At 34.7% G+C, this 22,957-nt stretch overlaps 1 protein-coding gene across 24 annotated transcripts in view; it reads left to right on the top strand.

Annotated features, from left to right (window-relative positions):
- The window catches only part of Trdn (triadin), a 380,261-nt gene that overhangs the window by 287,777 nt on the left and 69,527 nt on the right, over positions 1–22,957 (top strand). For 23 of the 24 annotated variants that reach the window (XM_075946189.1, XM_075946182.1, XM_075946106.1 and 20 more), the window contains one exon: positions 17,310–17,348. The exons of the other annotated variant lie outside the window; for it this stretch is intronic. In XM_075946189.1, coding sequence (XP_075802304.1) covers positions 17,310–17,348 — 39 coding nt within the window. The remainder of the gene's footprint in view (positions 1–17,309; positions 17,349–22,957) is intronic. 24 annotated transcript variants of the gene reach the window in all.

Raw genomic sequence — 22,957 nt, 5'->3', positions numbered from 1 at the left:
GGCTTACATACTGATGTCCATTGCCACCTGCTGCTCCTCTGACATGGCCACCAGCAGGTTTGATTTCTAATAGTCAGATATGTTTTGATAGACAAAAGATGCACTTTTTCTTTGTAGAGAAGCTATCCTGGATTTGTCTAAATAATTTCTTATTTTATACAAATTTTAGATTTTTAAAAATATAAATTTACTAACAATCACTTTGGATCACTACATGAAACTCACATGCTAATAGATTTTTACCATGAAGTATATTTTTCATATAACACTGCTATATTTATTTTGTCAATATAAGACTAATATACTAAAAAATGAGGAAAATTAGAGCATGACAATTTTCAGAAACTTTAATATTTATTTATGTATTATATATTTGGGTGCCTGTGTGTGTATATGTATATGCACACACAAACACGTGTCCCACCTGGGATCTGAGAAAAATTACCTTCAGGGAGAATAATCTGGACAGGAAAAAACCTATTAAATTCATGGGATATCCTCTAACTGAAGAAAACAGTGGATTGAGGCCGAGTATTACTCTGAAACTACAGACAGAAGCATATTGAAATAAATAACAAATGAAAGCAAGGGAAACCAGGAAACAAGAGGCAGGAACATGAAGGTATGTGTGGTAAGTGGAAATGTCTATCCATGTTGCTGGAGAGGTCTTGGGCTCCTGATATATGTAATTCCAGTGTGAGGAAGAAGGAGAAATGAACTGTCTTGGAGATTTTGTGTTTTCTATCATATATGTGTTTCTTCATTGACTTGATGATAACTAGAGAGGAATGATAAAAGCACAGAATTATGTGTATCAACATACAGTTCCTGAAACAACCATAAATAGTTATCCACACACCCGTATGTGTTTATAACATGGTCATGTGTGTGTACTTAGATTACACCCGTGCTTATATAAAAATATGTTTAACTTTTAAGCCAGTTTTTCCCAGAGAAATCAATCCTTCAAAATCGTAATAGTGTTTAATGACTTTACCTTCATCATAAATGATAGACAAATACATGTGAGTGGGGAACATTCTTCAAGAATTTCAAACCTTATATTAAAATATAAAAAGTATTGCACATAATACACCAAAATTAACCAATCAAAAGGCTATATAGCTCAATGATCTTTCATATAGTTAGAATAGCCATTCAGAATGGAAACTGTGGAGATTAACACTGGATTTTTATTTTCACCAACGATTATATTTTTATGTATATATATATATATCCTTCATCAAAAATGAAAAGTCCATGGCAGAGTTTAGAACTAGTAAACCGATTAGCTACTTAGCCGCCTTCATGTGTTCATTGTCTGTGGTCCTCGGTCAACTCCCGAATAATATAGTCTAGATTATGCATATGGAAGAGAGTATGGCTCTTTTTATTTTTGAGAGTGAGTGACCTCACATAATATTACTCATTTCAACCCCATCCATTTTGCTGCAAATTTTATGGTATTATTTTTCTTTAGAAATTAAAATTTCCAATTTACATATATGCATAAAAATTCATTATCAATTCATTTTTGCCTCAGGCATACTGAAGAAGAATAAAAACGAGGACATGTGTGACAAGTGGCAATGTCAATCCATAATATTAATGAACATCTGTTGGTAACAATATTCTTGAAGGATTAGTGAGGTGGAAAATCTTTGGTAAAACTGACCACAGAGTAGAGAAAACTGAGAGAGATAAAGAGAAAAAGAAGGGGACAGACAGGGATTGCAGAGGAAGCAGAAGGTTTTAAATTACGAGTGAATAGATTACTAAAACTTATGTAAATATATTTAACATTTAGATAAAGAAAGCAGTTTGAAAGATCAGTGTAAATAGCAAAAAATTACTAAAAACATAGGTAATTTGAATAAAAAAGAAATTACCCTCAAAGTGAATAACAAAGATTTACTAAAAACATAGATAATTTGAATAAATAAGAAGACATTATCCTCAAAGTGACACAAAACGGTTTTACAGATAGCTTTTTCTGTGTGAAGCAAATTGCTTCAGTTGAGAAAATAAGGGAGAAATGTACTGAAGTTGATCTGAGAGAATCATGATGTCAATGAAAATCTGCACCAGACTCTAATCTGCCAGGGAGTCTTGTATTATGGCAAAATGTAAGAAGAATTTGTGCCTTAGGAAGGAGAAACTCAGTTCATCTTTACTGAAACCCAAAGCCGGGGGGTGTCAAGCACTGGCTGAGACTTGCTAGCACTGATTTCAGTAGGTGGAATAACAATGTGCTTCCTCATTCGCACTCATTGCTTATAAGCCTACTTGAAGAGAAGCCCTAGTTTTTCCTGTATTATTTAGCCAAAATATGACTTGAGAGTTATACATTAGTTGCAAAACTGATACCAGGCTGGGGGATTTATCTATATTGTAAAGAGGAAGGGAAAAGTTGACATTTTAAAGTTTCTAAAGCATATTCTGTAAGAAAAGGGTCAGGGCCTTCTTAAGGAAGAAACAAGTTAAATATTTGATCAAAAGAAACACCATGACAGTCATCTTGGCCAATAACATACAATATGAAAAGGAGAATTTCAGAAAATAAAATTCCAGTAAACAATATAGCACAACAATTATAAATAAAAGAGCTAGACACCTAAGACTTTCATAAGATATCACACCTTGTTAAATTATGGCAAAATTAAGGGCATCTAAGATTCCTGGCTATAGTCACTTGTGATACACATGAAGAGAGACATTTAAATAATTTCTGGAAATTAAAGTCCTCCAAATACCAGCGTTGATTCATTAGCAATGAATAGCAAGCAAGAAAATGAAGATCAAATAACAGAGTTCATACATCCACAACAGTGAGGAAAATTTAAAACTGTCATTTCAATGTGAGCATTGTATCACACAAAGTATACACAGAATAAATGGATCATAACTGAAAATGGAAAGGCAAGGCATTTTACCTTTACAGAGTATATTGTTATCCCTCTGAAAATGCCAAGTTTATATATACACAGATTTGACCAGAGTAAGAGAAGTTAACAACATTCCTAACAAAATTGGAGTATTTTTTAAATATCATATCAATCCTTTTAGTTTGAGTACTTAGTTTAACTTTCTTTAATGAATCACTTTTATACGGCGTTATCTACTATTTTTACAGTTATGAACCAGATATAAGGTTATCCATACTTATACCAGAAATCTTAACTTGGCTGTTATTTCCATTTATGTTTAAAATTTTTAAGCTGTCACCCTAAGAAGCAAAAACAAATCTGTTTAGGTACTTTGCCTTTTAAAAACAAAACAACCCACAAGGTATATCTGTTTGCCATTCTAACAAATGAGTATTATACAATGTCTAAATCCCCTGAAAGGTTAATGGATCATTAGTTGGAATACGCCAGAGTTACCTTGCCATCTTAAAATAACAACACAAAGACTTGTTCTTGTTGGAGAGCTTTTTGTACGACCTGCATTGTATGCAGCCACCCCAATGATATCTTCCCTATTTAAATGCACACACTTCATATTTGAAAGCTTAAGGGAAAGAAATACAAATGAGATTGTACGTAACTAGGCATAAAAGGAGGAACAGATAGAGGCAGGGTGATGCTATAGGAAGTGTGGTACACTGTATTTAGCACACAGAAGTGATGGAGGATCCTGAAGATAAAATGATGACTGGGTGAGGCAGGGACGATGTATGCCTTCATGCTGAACTGAACGGACACAAAGCCCTCCAGCCTAATATGTGTTTTCAGTGTCTACTTAGCAAACTCGTCTGAGCATCAACTGCAGAATCAGAGTTTCAGCATAACACAGTGAGCACCTCAGTTACACACAGCCATGTTAGAGTTGTTCCTATCTGGGTATAAAGAATAGTTGTTTTTCCTTGTTGACCTAATGGTTTGAAAGCTATGCATGAGACATAAGACAGGCAATGAGAGACAGAGAAGAGGCATGTTTTTGTGTAGCCTCTCTCTGTCTTTGTGTGTGTGTGTGCGTGTGTGTGTGTGTGTGTGTGTGTGTGTGTGTGTGAGAGAGAGAGAGAGAGAGAGAGAGAGAGAGAGAGAGAGAGAGAGAGAGAGAGGGAAAATGGGGCTTGTATATGTACGTTAGTAGTAGAGTAGCATAACTTCACCTAAATATAAATTTTTACTCAAATGATATAAAAACCATGTTTTTGCATACTTACTAATATAACTCAAACTAAAATGTCACTGATTTATTTTAAAATAAATTTAAATACTTATGATTAATGTCAAGAGTGCAGAGAAGTAAATATTAATAAAGTGGCTAACACACCCTGAATGCTTAGTACCTAGTATCTTCTAAATTCTTCACGTGTAATATTCAATTGAATTTTCTCAGAAATCCTGTTTTTATTAATATAACATTGGGAGTGGTGAGGGTGCCTTGTCCAGGTCTCACAGTTATCTTGGTAGACTCAGAATTCATCTTCAGAGACACTCTATACCTATGTCTTCAGCTATCATGCTTCCCCGAAGTCACAGACAAAAGCTCAATATGCTGAACATAGGTCAATAGATAATATTCCTTTGTATGAATAGATTTATTATCTGTTGTTTTAATTGAAAATATTCCCAAGATACTATTACCTCTGGAGTATATGAGATAGATAGCAATTACCTAGAATTTTTATTTTTTCGTCAAGTCAGTTTAAGAAACTAATTAAAACAATTTGTGCTTTAAAGATTGACTCAAAAACATAGATGCCCCAGTGACTGATCTGAGATTATGCACTTTCAATGTTGATGACTGCTGGTAGTTTTTCTAAGGTATATAATCTAAATATAGTTTGCCTACATAAAGGGCACATTATTATATAGTATTTGTGTACGTCATGATTGAAAGCTTGCAAATTCTTTTATAGCAATAATGTTAGAGAAATGAATTGTTTCAGAATTGGAAAAAAATTCGACATTTGAACACAAGTTGTTCTGTTTATACAGCAAAATGGATTTTATATCATTAAACCTCAGTGTTCTCATCTGTAAAGTGGCCCAATATTTACCTAAAATGATTGCTTTTGAGGATTATATAACTAGTCATTTATTTAACAAATGTTTAATGATCCAAATTTTATGCAAAGCACTGTGTGAGAAGTAATTTTAACAAAAATAGAAATCCATCTACAATAGCTAAAGTATATATGATGCCGAGGTTAGAACACTGAAGATTATTAGCTATCATTATATAAATAAAATGTAGAGGATGCATTTAATACACTTGTTTTGTGTGAGTTCTATATGCCAAAGGCAAAGTAACACTGGTTACTATGATATTGAACATTATCATATTTTACTCTATAAGCCTTTTGTGTGCTCAAGCAGTAAATAGGCCACTATGAGTCAAACAAAACAAATAAGGGATTACTGTTCCATTTTGTAAGTTTTTAAACCAAGGTGTTCTAAATTTTGTATATTGATTCTCTTAAAAGGATAGAATAGAAACTCCTAAGCAAAATTGGTGCTGGCTCCCCTTTCCCTGGTATGCATTCTGAAGTTATGGCCTGCCTGTTCTACTTCAGAAGAGAGTGTTGATGACATTGAAAACTCATTAATGAAGCTCTATTCCCCAGGCTCAACAGCAATTTACATTTCATAAATGAAACCAACAGCCTGGAAAAGTGAGTGCCCTCTGTGAAAAGGCAGGTTCGCTGCTCAGCGTCTCGGCTTGGGGATTATGTGATTCTTAGTTTCTGAAATTCTCAAAATGAAGAACCCTGCTGTATTTTTTTTCAAGCCAGATAAATTGTTCTAATGCATTACTAATAAGTTTGAGGGGAAAAACAATAAAGAAGGTGAAAAAATAAAAGCCCATGCCCCAGGTATCCAAGTCGTACTATCTTCACAAACCCCAAGGATTTTTTTTTCCCTTGAATCTTCCAAGAAGTCTTTGACTACTGTTTTTTCTTAAAGTGTAATATAATTTTCTATTTTTTGTGTGTGCATTTTTGTCTTGGGTGTCAGGTCCCCTGGCAGTGGAGTTAGAGACAATTGTGAGCTGCTTTGTGGATGCTAAAAATTAAACTCTGGTCCTCTAAAAAAGCAGTCCGTCCTCTTAATAGCTAAGCCATCTCTGCAGCTCCAACTATTACTTTTTAATGGATATTTGAGGATCAGTTTCATTTCAGTGAACATTCACATCCTACTTATTACATCCTTTTGGAATTCAAAATATTTTAGGCAGAAACCACCTGTTTGTTCCCAGCTGCTCAGACCATGAAAAAAATCATGTAAAAACTATATTATTTAAATAACTGCTTGGCCAATCACATAAGTGTATTTCTAGCTAGCTCTTATGTCTTTGGTCAACCTATTTCTATTCATCTATGTATCTCCATGTGGCTGTGGCTTACGAGCAATGTTCTAGCATAACTGTCTCTGGCCTGGCTACATGGCTTCTCCCTGACACTGCCTCTTTTCTCCCAGCATTCAGTTTAGTTTTCCCTGCCCAGCTCTATTCTTCTAAGCCACTGGCCAAAACAGATTCATTCATTAACCTAAAAAAAAAGCAACACATAGACAGAAGAATTTCACACACTATTTCCCCTTTTATGTTTAAATAAAAAAGTTTTAATATTAACATAGTAAAATTACATATAACAAAACAGTTATCAAGCAAGAATTACAGTTATAATACTTATATCTACTTTATCTTTTATGAGAACTAAGGAAAACCATAATTATAACAACTCTCTATTTTTTAACTCCATCAAAGACCCCAGACAGATATAGTATTACCTAAATATATAGAAAGTATATTGTAAGGAACGTCCAAAAGTCTAGAATTGTTAGAGACATCTCAGTGCCTGTACAGTTCCTTTGAATCACTGGAAATTCCATCTTCAGCCTACAGGCTCATAACATCCAGCATACTTTTCCACAAAGCAGGAAAATTTAAAGACATTTCCTTTTATGTTGGCAGTGTGTCAGTCACTTTCTTCTGTTTAATGTAGAGCAGACTCTTTCATGAAGCAGGAACCCCAAACGGCCGACTCACTTTTAGGCAAGTTTAGCTTCTCTCCATGGGTCCTGTATGTCTTTCTCATACAGCATATAATCAAGCAGGCTAGAGAAGAACAGTTTCTTGTACAAATGGCTAGTAAACTCCATAAGGAGCTTCTTCAATGTCCATCATTCTTTTGTTCTCTATTTTTATTGATTTTTACTGAGTGCTACATTTTTCTCTGCTCCCCTCCCTGCCTCTCCCCTCCCCGCTTCAACCCCTACCCAAGGTCCTCATGCTCCCAATTTACTCAGGAGATTTTGTCTTTTTCTACTTCCCATGTATATTAGATCTATGTAAGTCTCCCTTAGTGTCCTCATTGGTGTATAAGTTCTCTGGAATTGTGGTTTGTAGGCTGGTTTTCTTTGCTTTATGCTTACAAACCACCTATGAGTAAGTACATGTGATAATTGTCTTTCTTTGTCTGGGTTACAGTGCTGCCAGGAGCAGACATATCTCATTGTCATAAAAAGTCCTCAGTTTTTAAAACATTTTAAATGCCATATTCCATAGGTCTTTGAAAAGTTTGAAGACTATCTATCTAACTGAAATATATCTCTATATGTCTAGAAAAACCAACTAACATGACTACAAACTTGTCTATTATAGAAGACTATCTATTAACCTGTATTTCTTAATAATAAATAGCATTTTCAAATGAGCTGCATCAACACAATACCTTAATTAAGAGCAGGAATATCTACACACATACATATACATTGACTTTTAATTTGTGTCAATAAAGCAAGATCCATACCAATACAAATCTCTATAGCATATCTCCTTTAACTGTAAGCAAACATTTATAACAATATTTGGGAATTTGGGTGTAGTTCTCTCCAAACTGCTTCCTGCTTTTTGTTGGGTGAAGTAATATTTGAGGTATTCACAACAACATCTCAGCGGGTCTTGGTTAATCAAGTCACATTAGTCTGGAAGGAATTCCTAGGTTCTTATCTTCTGTGGAAATAAAAACGGAACCTTTTTCCAAAGCAACAAATCATTAGACTCAAATTTTGAAGTCAAGATACCTCTAAAATATATATGTTGGTTTAGTTTAGCAGCCTGTACAATGAAATGTCTCTCTGTACTTAGCTGCTTCACAGTCAAAAAATTCAAAGAAAACAAATAATATACAAAACTCAGACTCTCTGTGTATATTCCATCTTTAGGTGGCTTGTCTTACTCTATAACATTTTCTACAAGCTTAGTATTTATTTTATTAACTTTACTCCTATAATCTAAGACTCTTTTATATTATAACTCTTTTATATTATATTTTATATTATAACTGTCTATACTTTTTCTTCTCTCTCAAGCCTACATACATTTATCTAACACTGTGAACCACTTAGAGGTCTTTCTTATATAAATCTGTCTTTATGGTGTATCTGTAATTATTTTTCAACAAAAGTTCCCTTTAATAAAAATATAAACTAGAACAAACTGATGTAGGCATGTTCACTGCCTCTGAGAGCCATGTACATTGTCCCATTTTTAGGCACACAGCAGGTCTATGTTGCCATTAAGCAAGTTGTAGCACTCTGCTCACAAAACCAATTTAAATGTTTGGTCTCCTGAAAGAGCCAGAGTTCATGCTGGCATCATGGCCCAGGAAGCCTTCTTTAAAAAGCTGCACATTTTTTTGCTGCTACCGCTGAGTCAAGAAGCCTTCTCTTAAAGGAATTGTGCATCTCCTTCTATCAAACAGAGTATACCCACGAAAATGCCATTACCAAAAAGCTATGCTTAACTCTTTTCTTTCGTATCTAGAATTTCTTTTTATGTTTTTTTCAGGTTTTATGTGGATATAAACCACATTGGTATGCCAATTTGTAGTTTGGCAGAAGCTGCTCCTTCATTCCCTGGCTATTTGGACCCAAAATAATCACTGAGAAACTACATTACTTGCAATACTCTTTGACCAATAGCTTAAGTGTTTTCTAGCTAGCTCTTACATCTATAATTAACCCATTTCCATTATTTATATTTTACCACAAGGCTTGTGACCTATCAGCAAGTTTCTAGCTGGCAGCTCATGTCTTTCCTCTGGTGACTACATGGTATCTCTTGACTCCTCCTACTTTTTCCCAGCATTCAGTTTAGTTTTCCCTGCCTAGCTATATTCTGCTAAGCCACTGGCCAAAACAGATTTATTCATTAGCCAATGAAAGCAACACATAGACAGAAGGACTTCCCACATCAAAATGTATTTATCCCTTGATTGAGATTTCATATATAAAATGAGATTTATACATTAAGCTCTTAAATGACAAGATTATTGATAAATGACAAGATTATTACAGAGCAGCTGCTGGCCTCAGCAGACCTCAGCTTTATTCCCATCAGATTCTGGCTCTTGGTTCTGACCCAGGATCCACCTAGCCATTTCATCCCTGTCTCACCAGATATTTAATTGTGCTACTCAACATACTTTCTGGATCTCCTTTTCCCACCACATCTCCAATTCCCTGATGTGAACATGTGAAGTGTGCAGCGGCAGGCTGTGTTCTGCCTCCCAGCTCCCGGCCACCAGCTAGCTTTACCCAAAATAATTACACAAAAACTGTGTTCATTTAAACACTGCTTGGCCCATTAGCTCCAGCTTCTTATTGACTAATTCTCACATCTTGATTAACCCATTTCTAATAATCTGTGTAGCACCGTGAGGTGGTGGCTTACCAGGAAGAATCTTAATCTGTCCATCTTGGAGAGGAGAGCTATAACGTCTGGTTGAGACATCCTCTTTGCCTTCTTCCCAGCATTCTGTTCTGTCTACTCCTATCAGGCCAAGCAGTTTCTTTATTAATTAAGCAATGAAAGCAACACATAGAAAGAAGACCCACCTACATCAAACAGGATTGCCTAAGATCTTTCATGAAGCTTGACTCTCTTGAGTTTTTCTACTCTCTCACCACTATCCCTTTTTGCTATCCACTATCTCGCAGAAACACTTCCTACTAAGCAACCCACAACCCAACACTTTCCAAAGATCCAGAGAGAGCAAGCAAAACCAAGACACAGAAAACTAACCAACAAAGACAAGTCATAGAATCACTTCAATTATCACAGTAACAGGTAACTAGACACTAGCACAAAAATACACTCATCCACAGCCAAATTAATATTTTTCCACCAGAACCTAGTAATCCACTACAGTAGACCCTGAGAAATAGAACATAGCTGAAGCACAAACCATGGACTTCAAAGTAGTGATTATGAAAATGATCAAGGATTTGAAGACAATATGAATAAATGTCCTAATGAAGTCTATAAAAATACAAATAGAGGAGTGAAATAGTTAAAACAATTCAAAACATTAAATTAGATATAGATTCACTAAAGAAATTTTAAGCTGAGATAAAACTGCAAATGAAAATTCAGAAAATAAAATAAAAACTGAGTAAACAAAATTACCAAAGACTGCAAGATACGGAAGAGAGAATCTCAGGCATTAAAGAAAGGTAGAAAAGGTAGACAGCTCAGTCAAAGAAAACATTAAATAAAAAATAAATTTAGGTACACAACATTCAGGAAATCTAGGAAAGCATTGAAGTACCAAATTTACAAGTAATAGGAATAGATGAAAGAGTAAAACTCAGTTCAAGAGCACAAAAAATATTTTCAACAAAATCATAGAGGAAAATTTCCCTAACCTAAAGAAGGAAGTGCCTATAAAAATTCAAGAACACAGAACACCAAACAACAAGAGAAAACAAATATCCCATGATGAATAATAATCAAAACACTAAATAAACAGAGAAAGAATACTAAAAACTTCAGGGAAAAATAAACCATGTCATATAAATGCAGGCAAATTATAATAACACCTGATTTCTCAGTAAGACTCTAAAAGCCAGAAGGGACTGTCAGGATGTTCTACAACTCTGAGAAGCTGTAAATTTGAGGCCAACCTTTTCTTCATAGAGAATTCCAGCATGGCCAGAGCTAGAATGTAGGACTCTGTCTCTAAAAATCTAACTAACTAGAGAGATAGATAGATGAAGATAGATAGATAGATAGATAGATAGATAGATAGATAGATAGATAGATAGAAATATAGAAATATTTAGGGTAACTCTAACAAGCAATTGAAAGACTATAATAGTCACTTTAAGACACTGAAAATTGAAATTGAAGATGCTATCAGAAGATGGAAAGATCTTTGGGATTTGGATCTATAGAAATAATGTAATGTATATGGTCCTTGCAGTAAAGGTAACCTACAGATTGACACAATCCCCATCAAAATTACAACACAATCCTTCACAGAAATTAAGAGGACTATTTATTTTACTTTATATGGAAACACAAAAACAAAGAAAAGAAGAAAAGTTGAGCTAGCTAATACAATCCCGATTTTAAAGGAGCTGCTGTTGGTATCACCGTCCTTGACCTCAAGTTGTTCTAAAGAGCTATTGTAACGAAATGAACATGGTGTGAGTCTAAGAACAGACATGATTATTCATGGAATAACACTGAAGATAAAGACGTTAAATACACAAACTTATAGACAGCTAATTTTTGACAAAGAAGCCAGAAATACACACTGGAAATAAAGGGTATTTTCAAAAGAAAATGTTGCTGATTACACTGGAAATTCTTCTAGTATATATAGAATGCCTTTATATCCATATTTATCAACCCCAAATTGATGAAGGAATTCAGCATAAAGCAGATATCCTGAATCTGATAGAACAGAATAGACACATGACTTGGCACCTTTTCTCGGTAAGGTATTCTCATGTTGCTTTCTCAGCGTGTGACTGGTAACTATGTCTCTGCCTTTCCTCTTCCCAGAATTCTTCTACTCTGGTTGTCCTATCTATACTTCTTGCCTCTACTGGCCAATCAGTGTTTTGTTAAACCAATATGAATGACAAATCTTTGCACTGTACAAAAGCATTCTTCACAGCGAAAGAATTCCTGAATAAAATGTCAATAGCACAGGTAATAAGACCAATGTCTAATAAACAGGACCTCATGAAACTGAAAAACTTCTGTATGAAACAGAACATTATCATGTGGACAAAACTTCAGGCTACAGAATGGGAAAATATTTTACCAATTATATATATGAAAGATAATTAATATTTAAAAAATATAAAGAACTAAAAAAGGAACTAAATAATCAAGAAACCAAATAATTGAATTAATAAATAGGTTCCAAAATGAAACAGATTTCTGAAAAGATGAATCACAAATGACTAATAAACTCTTAAAAGAATTAAAATATGAGCAACAATGACTTAGTCACTGCCCTGTTGCTAGGAAGTGACTCCATGACCAAAAAAATTATAAAAGAAAGCATTTAATTGGATTATTTCTAACAGTTTCAGAGGCTTAGTCTATTTATCACCACAGTGGAAAGCATGATGACAGGAAGGCATGAGGTTGGAGAAATATCTGAGAGGTACATCTTGAACCACAAGCAGAGAAAGAGAACTACTGGGCCTCACTTGGGCTTCTTTCTTTCTTTCTTTTCTTTTCTTTCTTTCTTTCTTTCTTTCTTTCTTTCTTTCTTTCTTTCTTTCTTTCTTTCTTTCTTTATTTCTTCCTTCCTTCCTTCCTTTCTTTCTTTCTTTCTTTCTTTCTTTCTTTCTTTCTTTCTTTCTTTCTTTCTTTATTATTATTATTACAACTTTTCACCTCCTCCCCTCCTCCCATTTCCTTCCTCCTTCCTCCATCCCCCCCCCCTCTCTCCAGTCCAAAGATCAGTCAGGGTTCCCTGCCCTATGGTAAGTCCAAGGACCTCCCACCTCCATCCAGGTCTAGAAAGGTGAGGATCCAAACAGACTAGGTTCCCACAAAGCCAGTACGTGGAATAGAATCAAAACCAAGTGCCATTGTCCTTGGCTTCTCAGTCAGCACTCATTGTCAGCCATGTTCAGAGAGTTCGGTTTGATCACATGCTCCATCAGTCCCAGTCCAAATGAGGAGCAGAAGGACAGAGAACATGAGCAAGGAAGTCAGGACCATGAGTGGTGCGCCCACCCACTGTGATGGTGGAGCTGATCTAAAGGGAACTCAACAATGCCAGCTAGACTGGGACTGATGGAGCATGTGCTTACTTGGGCTTCTGAAATCATAAAGTCTTTCCCATTTCTTCCAACAAGTACATACCTCATAATCCTTATCAAGTAGAGTCTCTCTCTGATGCTTAATTAAAATATATGAGTCTATGGAAGGCATTCTTATTCAAACCACCACATTTCACTCCCTGGCTCCCATAGGCTTGTAGCCCTATTATAATGCAGAAACACATTCAGTCCAACTTCTAAAGTCTCCATAGTCTATGGCAGTCTCAGCACTGTTTAAAAGTCTAAAGTTCAAATTCCTTCAGGAGACTCATGGCAACCCCTGTTAAATGCAAATCATAAAGAAGATCACATACTTCCAACTTAAAAGGGTCTAGAATATACATTATCATTCCAAAAGAGAGGAAATAGAGCATAGTAAGAAAATACAAGGCCAAATCAAGACCAAAAACCAGCATGACAAACTCCAAATTCTGTATCTCCATATCTGATGGCAAATAGAGCTTCAGATTTCTAACTCTTGTTGACTACAGCACACTTCTCTCTCTTAGGATGATTCCATATCCAGTCTGTGGCTTTCCTCACAGATATTCCAGTACACTGCCATCTTTAACACCTTGGAGTCTTTGCAACCTAGGTTTCACCCTCACCGCTTCATATAATGGCCTCTCTAGGCCTCGATGCCTGGTTCCACTGACACACATCTAGCCCCAGTGGCTTACTTAGCCAAAAGCCTTGGAGGGAGATTCCATAACCTCTTTCCTGTATCCTTGATGTAAAAGCCAGGTATGTACGGCTGAAAAGCTCTTCGGCTTGATGGGTCTGCAACTTGACCCTGTTTGGGTTATATTTGCATCAGCTTTATTTTGTCTGATGAGTCCTTCACTGTTAAAGCTTTCCTTTAATTCCAAGTTGGAAGCTTAGCAAGATGGAGTTTTGCCCTTAAGTCAGACATGCCTATGTTTCATTTAGAGTAAGGATTTTCTTTAAATGTTTTATTTCCTTGTGCATAAGATGTGGCTCCAACAAAACATTTTTAGAACTCCTTTTCTCCTCAAACTGTACACTTTGCGTATATTCTTTATCTAGCTTGCTCCTTTTCATGATAGATATGCATACAATGATTACTAATGTTCACATGTCAGAGTCAATAGTACGCTGTCTTGAGATATCCTATGCCACCACTATTAATCTAAAACACCAGTTTATTCTCAGGCAGATTTTTAGGACAAGGGTAAAAGGCAGCACATTCTTTACAAAAATGTTACAAGAAGGTCTCTAGGTCACTTACTAATATCCTTCTCTTCTGTAACCCCTTGAGCTTCCCCCTCTCCATGTTTTAAATCACACTGCAAGACTTTCTATGTGCCTACATTAAATCATTCAACTGCTTTTTTAGTTCAAATTTCCACAAATCTCCAACAAACAGCATGGTCATTTCCGTCATGTCAACACCCTAGTCCTAGGTACGAACTTCTCTTAGTCCCTGTCTTACTATGATGGAGAGACACCATGAACAAGGAAAATTTTGTCACAGAAAGTGCTTAATTTGTGACTCAATCACAGCTTCAGAGATTTAGACCATCATTATCATTATGGGGAACATGGCATCAGGCAGGCATGGTGCTAGGGAAGTAGCTGAGACCTACATCCTGGTTTATAAATACACACACACACACACACACACACACACACACACACACACACAGAGCAAGAGGGGGGTGCTGGGCCTTGGTTTGAAACCTCAAAATAAACTCTCAGTGATACACATCCTCCAATCAGGCCACACATACTCCAACAAGACCACACCTCCTAATCCTTCTCAATGGTGCCACTCCCTGATGATTGAACACTCTGATATATAAGCCTTTTGTTAAGTTTTATTTAACCCACTACAAATATCCTTAGTCATCACAGAAACACTTATCAAAACTATTTTGAGATTTCATCTTACACAGTCAGAATGATAAAAATCAATAACAAAATGACCGCTGGTGAGTGTGTGGGTAAAGGGAATGCTCAATCACTGCTCGCTGAAGTTCATATATGCATAGCCTGTATGGAAATCAGTGTGACAGTTCCTCAGAATTCAGGGAATCTTTTTTTACCTAGATCCAACTAAACCACCATTGGTCAAAAAGTCTCTGCATCCTACCACAGAGATATTTGCTCAACCATGTTCATTTCTGCTGACTTCTTACTAGCTAGAAACTAGAAACAGCCTAGATGTCCATCAACAGATAAATGGATATTGAAATATTAGCAAATTACATAAGAAATATTGTTAAGCTGTTAAATAAATATAATCATGGTATTTACAGCTAAAGGACTGAGGAAAAAATTACTCTGAGTACAATAACTCAGATGCCCAAAGACACATATAGTATTGTTTTATATGGATTTCCAATTTAAAGCCTTTAATAGACATGCTATTATCTGTATAACCACAGAGGTTAATTATAGACATGAAATTTAGAGGGTGTGGAATTGGGGAGTTTCGTGGAGGACACGAGGGAGGGGAAACTGAACAGAAAAATTGTATTTGAAAATATTTATTTTCAAATTAAAAAGAAACTATGAATTGTTCATTTCCCCTGTGTAATATATTTTGTTGAATCCTGGAACTTGTGAACTAAATGATGAATTCTTACTCTGATGAAAAATATCTCAAAAAGGAATACATATTATTTATAAACCTGTATAGAATTTTAGTTATATTTTGAGACATATAAATGTTAATATTAGGTTTGTTATATAAAATTAAGTGAATGTGTCAAACTAAGCAAGAGTAATATATGCCAAAGGTGTCAAAAATATAGCTTTAGTACCAATAACAATTTTACATTATGTGCATTTGAGTATTTAGCAAAAAAAGGGTGTAGATGACTATGCAGGTTTTTTTTTTTTTATAAAGGAATGACTACCTAAGTGTATTCAAAATAATTGACATGCATAGACTTTGGGTTTGCATAGATGCGTGTTTGAGTGACTATGTTAATCTCAGGGCTAATTTGTATTTATAAGTTCTACACAATGAAGCACTTTTTATTTAAATAGTGAAAATGAAAACATGCTAGGAGAAACCTTTATGCCCTTTAAAGGAAGACAACTAACTATTATGTACTGGTAATAGGTCAGAAGCATCTATGCCAAAAATGAGAAACATAAATCTCAGACAAGCTTGATGGAATAATGAATCAGAATTTTTTTAACTAGTCATTTTCGTGATAATTAAGCTGATTCTGTCAATGTTAGTTACACACTTTTTAAAGTATGTGTTTTTAAAAAACTATATATTTTATGTTACGTTAGGTTGCAAAATTTCTAGACAAAAACATTGACTTATGATAACAATATAACAGGTACTCACATTTATAATTAACTATAGGCCAACTTAACTGAGTTGAGTTTGTAAAATTAGTAATAGAAGTAAAATTACATTTATCATTGTGAAATTGTTAAGGAAACCACCAGGTGGCACTCCAGGAATTGAGTGCATAGTAGTCCACAGAGAATTGATTAAATTTGTCAAATTAAGGAAAGTAATGCACTCTTTGTTCCAGAGTACATTAGCTAATTTTCTCATTTGTAATAATTAGTGATTTTTAAATAATAAGCTATTATTATCAAAGATAAAACAGAAATGATTTGACTAGCATGAGATTTCTTTGTTTTAGTTTCTCTTTCTGTTTTTTTTCTTTCTTTCTTTTTTTCTTGAGGAAGTCTCAAACACATAATTATACCTGCCTCTTCCTCTAGTGTACCAGGACTCAGGGTGTGTGCCACTATGCCCAGTTTAGCTAGTGTAGAATTTTTGATACGCTGAGTTTTAAAAGTAAAATGTCTCATTTTAATCTGTGGGAGGATGCACATCTGTGCGTGTGCACACACGTGTGTGTGGCTTCGAAGTGGCAATGAACATGACATGGTGTGAGCTCAGAAATCAGACGACAGTGTGCAGGAGTTGGTTCCTCCCTTCCACCATGTGGTCCAGGGATCTCGCTTAGGTTATCAGTGTTTGGGGAAATCATCTTTAGCCGATGAATTTTATATTCAAGAACATTTTGCTTACGTAACTTTACATTTGATTAAGGATCATGTTGCATTAATATATTGTTAACATATGTGACTATATTTGAAACTGAAAACTTACAAGAAAAATCAATGCTATTAGTCTGCTTGGTACTGACCACTTTTCTAAGGCTTATTCTCATCCCTTTTCTAATGTTTATTTTCATCATTTTTTCTTCGTTTGTTTCATTCCAGTATCTGAAACTAAAAAAAGTGAAAAGGTCTCCAAGACAGGTAAGGCTGCTGTCACTTTTATAGCAATGGATGGTCTTTGGGGTTTGATAAAAAATGATTTACAATTAAGGCAAAGTAAAGCTGAGCCTTCCAAAATATTGAGCAAACAGAACAAACAAAGCAGCTATCCACCCTCCACAGTATTTAAAGTTTACAAGTAATAAGTTTAGATGTATGCTACAGCCAAAAAAAATGTTTTTAAATAAATCCTGTGCTTTTTAGAGACAGTTTTTACCTAAGCCCATTTAAGCGTTAGAATCACTACCAACCGCGGCATCTTCTTTACATACATTGCAAATAAACACTGTTTTCAAAACACCAAGCAATCAAGTGGTTTCTCAAATCTTCTAACCAGAGCATAATAAATGCTAGAAATATCTGGAAATATATCAACATGATTGGCTGAGTATGACACACTTAGTTTCACGTAGGTTTAACCAAACTTTATTTTGAATTGGTAGTGTCATATAGCCCAGAGTATAGATTCAATCATTTTATTTTTCATTCATTGGATATGTACCTTGGAGAGGTAAATCTTTCTCTTTGGATTTTATTTAAAATTTCTATTATTTGTTTTTACTTTTATATTTATTTATTCGTTGTATATGCTAAAGGGGGTGTTGGCACAAGTTGTTCAGAAGACAACTTGAAGAAGACAGTTTTCTTCTTCCAGTAGGATGATTCCAGGGATGGAGACACAGATTGAAAGGCTCAGTGACAAGCACAGGTCCTCTTGACCTCTCTCCCTTGTCTGTTGCTATTCTTGAAATAGACATTCTACAAACAGGGTTCTATGAGGGAGGAAATCAGGACTAGATGAGCACTTAGAGAATATGGTACATGTTGAAGAAGAAACATTACAAACAGGTGAAAGACAAAACATAGTGTAACTCCAGAGCAAATTTCTAATTCATGGCAATCTTTCTAGTGCCAATGATATTTGAGCTATTTCTACTATCAATATGCAGAAAATATTGTGCACAGACCTAAGCAGTAGATGGTTATGCCTATATCCCTGTCTCTCTGTGTAGAGGAAATTGGCTCCACAGAGACAACATTATACTCTTGGTCCAAGAACGTTTGCATATTTTCATTTGCACCATTTTTAGTATAATCTAAGTAATAGAAGTAATACCCTCTGTCCATCTTACATCTAATGTGACTGAAGTGATTGTTTTAGCTTTTCACAAAAGTAATACCATAATCTTAAAGAAGTTTAGTGATTCTTCTCATTTTTTAGTGAGTGCATATAATCATTTTAAGTGACTTATAATCTTAAAACACTTGGTCTCAGGAAGAATCTATAAAAGAACAAAGGGTGATATGGACTGAGGAGATAGTGTTTGTTCTCAGTATAAAATTTTACCATTTTAAATTGTATGAAAAATGAGTAATATGATGGTGATGATCTATTCCTTTTCCATTCTTATACCAACATCAGATATAAATGTAGAAAGGAAGAACTGCATATAAAACGCACTGTGTTGTTAGATCTTACTGATTGGTTTCAGTGAAAGCTTACTAATACATAAAAGATACATTATAGCATCACTTGATGTAAGCATGGTATTGCATTTTACCCTATATTTTGATGCTGTCATCTAAAACAAAAGCAATAGCCATGCTATCAACTACTATTACCACATCATATTCAATATTTGCTTCTGCAATATATTTGTTTTAAGTTTATTGAATAAAGAGACCATGTAAAAAGTAAAATGTTTCTTATTTTACTGTATGACCTTGAGATCATTTTGAACTAGCAATATATAAACTATAGAAGGAACTATAAATGACATTTATGCTATTTTTATTCTAATATGTATGTCAGGAATCTTGACTGCTAATCACCTGCTATTAACCTCTTCTTTCTTAACCCCACTCCATCCCACTGTACTTTTCCCACCATATGAGAGGAAACATATAACATTTCTCTTATTAGATCTGGCTTAAATTAAAAAAAGAATAATTTAACTGTTTAACATTTCATTAATTACAAGTAAAAAATCCTTAAATTTAACTCATGAACACAGTTCTGTTGGAAATGTTTAACACTGTGAAATGCTTAACACAAGGATATTTTACATTTAAAACATTTTTGCTTATAGGGGAAAAATAAAAAAAATAAGTATGAGTAACATTTAATAACATGTAATCAACCAACAAATGAATGAGAACATACAGCAGGCTTAGTATCACTGCCATGTACCTACAATTGTGTGGATGAGTATAAAATTCGCAGACATGTGAGAAGATGGTATTTTCTTTTCAAAAGTTATAATCATGAATGATTCAACCTAGTTACAATATTACTGAAGAGTGTTCTAGAGTGCTAACTGGGGGAAACATTCTTACAGTATGTAACCATCAGTAAAATTCTCATGGTGATGGTGTATTTAAACTCTAATTTAGGAATACATAAGAACCTATGAGATAGGAAGTTTATTAAAACAATAGTGGAGATATTGTCGACTTTATGCTAGAAAGATATTAGCTTGGCTCTCTTTTCTACTTGCTTCTTTTCTTTTTCCTGAAAGTTATCATAGTCACCTGTCAAGGCTGTTTTGTGCATGATAATTGCTGCTTGCTAACTGGGTTAGCTTCCGTATGTAGTAGCTGTATTTAGAAGGGATCCTAGAATCAAGGTTAAGTTTTTTGGGAGGCAAGAGGAGAGAATTAATCTTTCCAAATGACTCCCAAAGGCAATGATGTGGGTAGAAGATGGAAATAATGCAGCAATGAGATGAAGACATATAAAAATGATTTTTGAAATCCAGGACTGGGAATGAGGAGCAGAAACAAAATTGGCATCTTTGAGGACCTGAGTAAGGAGTAAGTGTATTGAGAGTTATGACAGTTCATGGAACTATTTATAAGTTGAACCCAAATTCTTTATAATAATCTAAGTTCTACAAAATAAAAATAACCACAATTGATGTTTGATAAAGACAAGATATAATGATCTTAAGATATTTCAGATTAATTATTTACTCTTTAGCTAATGTTTTTATTGCAGAAGAGACACTATGACCATAGCAACTCTTATAAAAGAAAACATTTAATTGGAGCTGGCTTACAATTCAGAGGTTTAGTTCATTGTCATCTTGGCAAGAACTGTGGTGGCATGTAGCCAGACATGGTATTGTAGCGTAGCTGAGAGTTCTACATCTGGATCATCAGACAACAGGAAGAGGAAGAGAAAGTGACACTGGCCAGGCTTGAGCATCTGAAACCACAAAGCCTAACCCCAGTGACGTACTCCTTCAACAACGTCACACTTGCTTCAATAAGGCCACACCTCTAATAGTGCTAGACTCTGGTAATGAGGCATTCATATCTATGAGATAATGGGGATCATTTTATTACTATTCATACAACTACAACTTTCAAAATGATTTACAACCATTGCATATGTTCATCCTGGAAAGGTTGTTTAAAAATCATTAATTCTGGAACCTATTGAAAAACACTAAAAACATTTGTCATGAATTCCTCAAGGACTATGAATGGGATGTGTAGAGAACAACAATATTCTCCTTGCATTATGATGCTTCTGTCATTTTCAAGATATTTTCTAATCAGAGAATAGATGCATATGACTTTAGTATTTTTATTATTTCAAGGTTTCAAGCATGAGATGTCCCAGCAAGTGTTACTTATACAAGTTGCAAACATGAAATAGATGAAGGTGTGACATCTGCATGGAGGGAGTCTATAGGCCCTGGAAATGAGTCATAAAAGCTTTGAATCCTCATACTATAACCATACATTAAGAGGTTTGGAATAGAAGACAGGAGAACACGAAAGAACATTATTTTACAACAATGAGAATGGAGAGGGAAAAGGCCTGGAAAGGATCACTTCTTGGAAACCTAAACAATGTGGACACGAAGCAGAAATTGCCTTAGCAGGAAACCAGGTAATAAATAGCTGCAGGGTCCCAATGTGAAGTAGACATTTTCAAGATAGAGTCAAATGCCAACACTCAGAACCACTGTCTCTCTTAGAAAGGCGAGAGGCAAGATGACAGGGAAAAAATGGCTAGTATACTTAACAAATAAAGCTGTCATGCCATGACTTTTGAGAAGCTTTCAGAAGGGTGATGAGCACAGAAACCTGACTGTAGTCGGAGCTAACAGGGAATTCATCCATTGTTACTGAAGACAGAGAAGAACAGCTCTGTTTGTTAAGTTTATAACGCAGGGAAAACAGTGAGATTTCTGCACAGGGAACCTTTGAAATATTAATACTTGCATATTTTCTTTAGGAGAGGAAATTCCTGGAAGAGGGGAAGCAATAAGTCCACAGAGAACAATATTAATTAAAGGTAGTGTTGGGGTCTATACGAGGAGTGAAGGGAAGTATTTTAATTAAGAGGAAGAAGAATTTCCCTTGAGCTTAGAGGACATAATGAAAGAATAGATTAACCTAGAAGAGTGCGGATGAGGATTAAAATGGAGGAGTGTAAGAGAGTGTATGTTTGGTGCTCTTTTCTTCTAAAATGATTGTGATGGTTATCAACATGCTTATAGCAAAATCTAAGGTAATATCCTTTCTTAACAAAGCCACATCTCTGGAGATCATCAGATAATATTTCCCAAACTTCCTTATTAATTAAAGCTGCCTTTCTTTGGAAAAGTTAAACTATGCCATAATAATTAAAAACAAAACAACTGTACAAGATGGCTAAATTTCTAATGCTACATGAACTGTAGATATGAATTATTTTATAGTGTATGTTATATTTTATATTGTAGACTCATAGTGAAGGTAAATAGGATATGTATTTTATGAGGTAATTTATGAACAGTTCATTGTTACCTTTAGGAGAAAGCTGCAGTAACTGAAAACAATAAAAGATTAAAAAGACATTCTGTATTCTGCATCTTATGAAGATTTTTCTAGTATTGGAATTTTCCTGACTGCAAATGACATGGGCAAATGTCAGTAAAGGATACAATTTCAGTTATATAAGCTGTGTCTTGGGATTATAAATACAGCATAACAATTTCTATGGCTATATTTAGGTACTCACCAAATCCACACACTGAAAAACGAATTATCTGTGTGACATATCAGGATGTAGAATCTTTAGAGGTATACGATGTTAGTGTCCTCAAAAAGAGATCTCAGAGACTTTTCCTGCCCATTATGTCATCTGAGTACACACTGCAAAGACTTTGTTTATGAACCAGAAAACCATCACCAGATATTTAATGTACCAGTCAATGAACACCTTAAACTGGGACTTATTTCCCAGTCTTGAAATGGAGTAAACACAATTCTGTTGTTTGTGGTGTTTTTAGAACAGCCAAAACATATCAATTTGTTGTTAATGACAACACAATATATACTTAAATTTTCCCAAGAGATTTTTAACTTAAGTATTATTAACTTAATACTTGAGTATTCACTTAGGTATTATTACCAAAACAAAACAGAGGAATTAAAATATATCAAGTAATATATATGCAATTTATGTTGATTTGGGATAAGCATTTATAATTTATACACATATCAACCTATTACATGTCTCTAATATATGTATATTTATATATATGTATATACAATATATGTATACTCAATTGTTTTCTTGAAATACACTTTAG

Source organism: Microtus pennsylvanicus, chromosome 1 (assembly GCF_037038515.1).
Source record: "Microtus pennsylvanicus isolate mMicPen1 chromosome 1, mMicPen1.hap1, whole genome shotgun sequence".
Taxonomy (NCBI): Eukaryota; Metazoa; Chordata; class Mammalia; order Rodentia; family Cricetidae; genus Microtus; species Microtus pennsylvanicus.
This window is presented reverse-complemented; position numbering and strand designations above follow the sequence as displayed.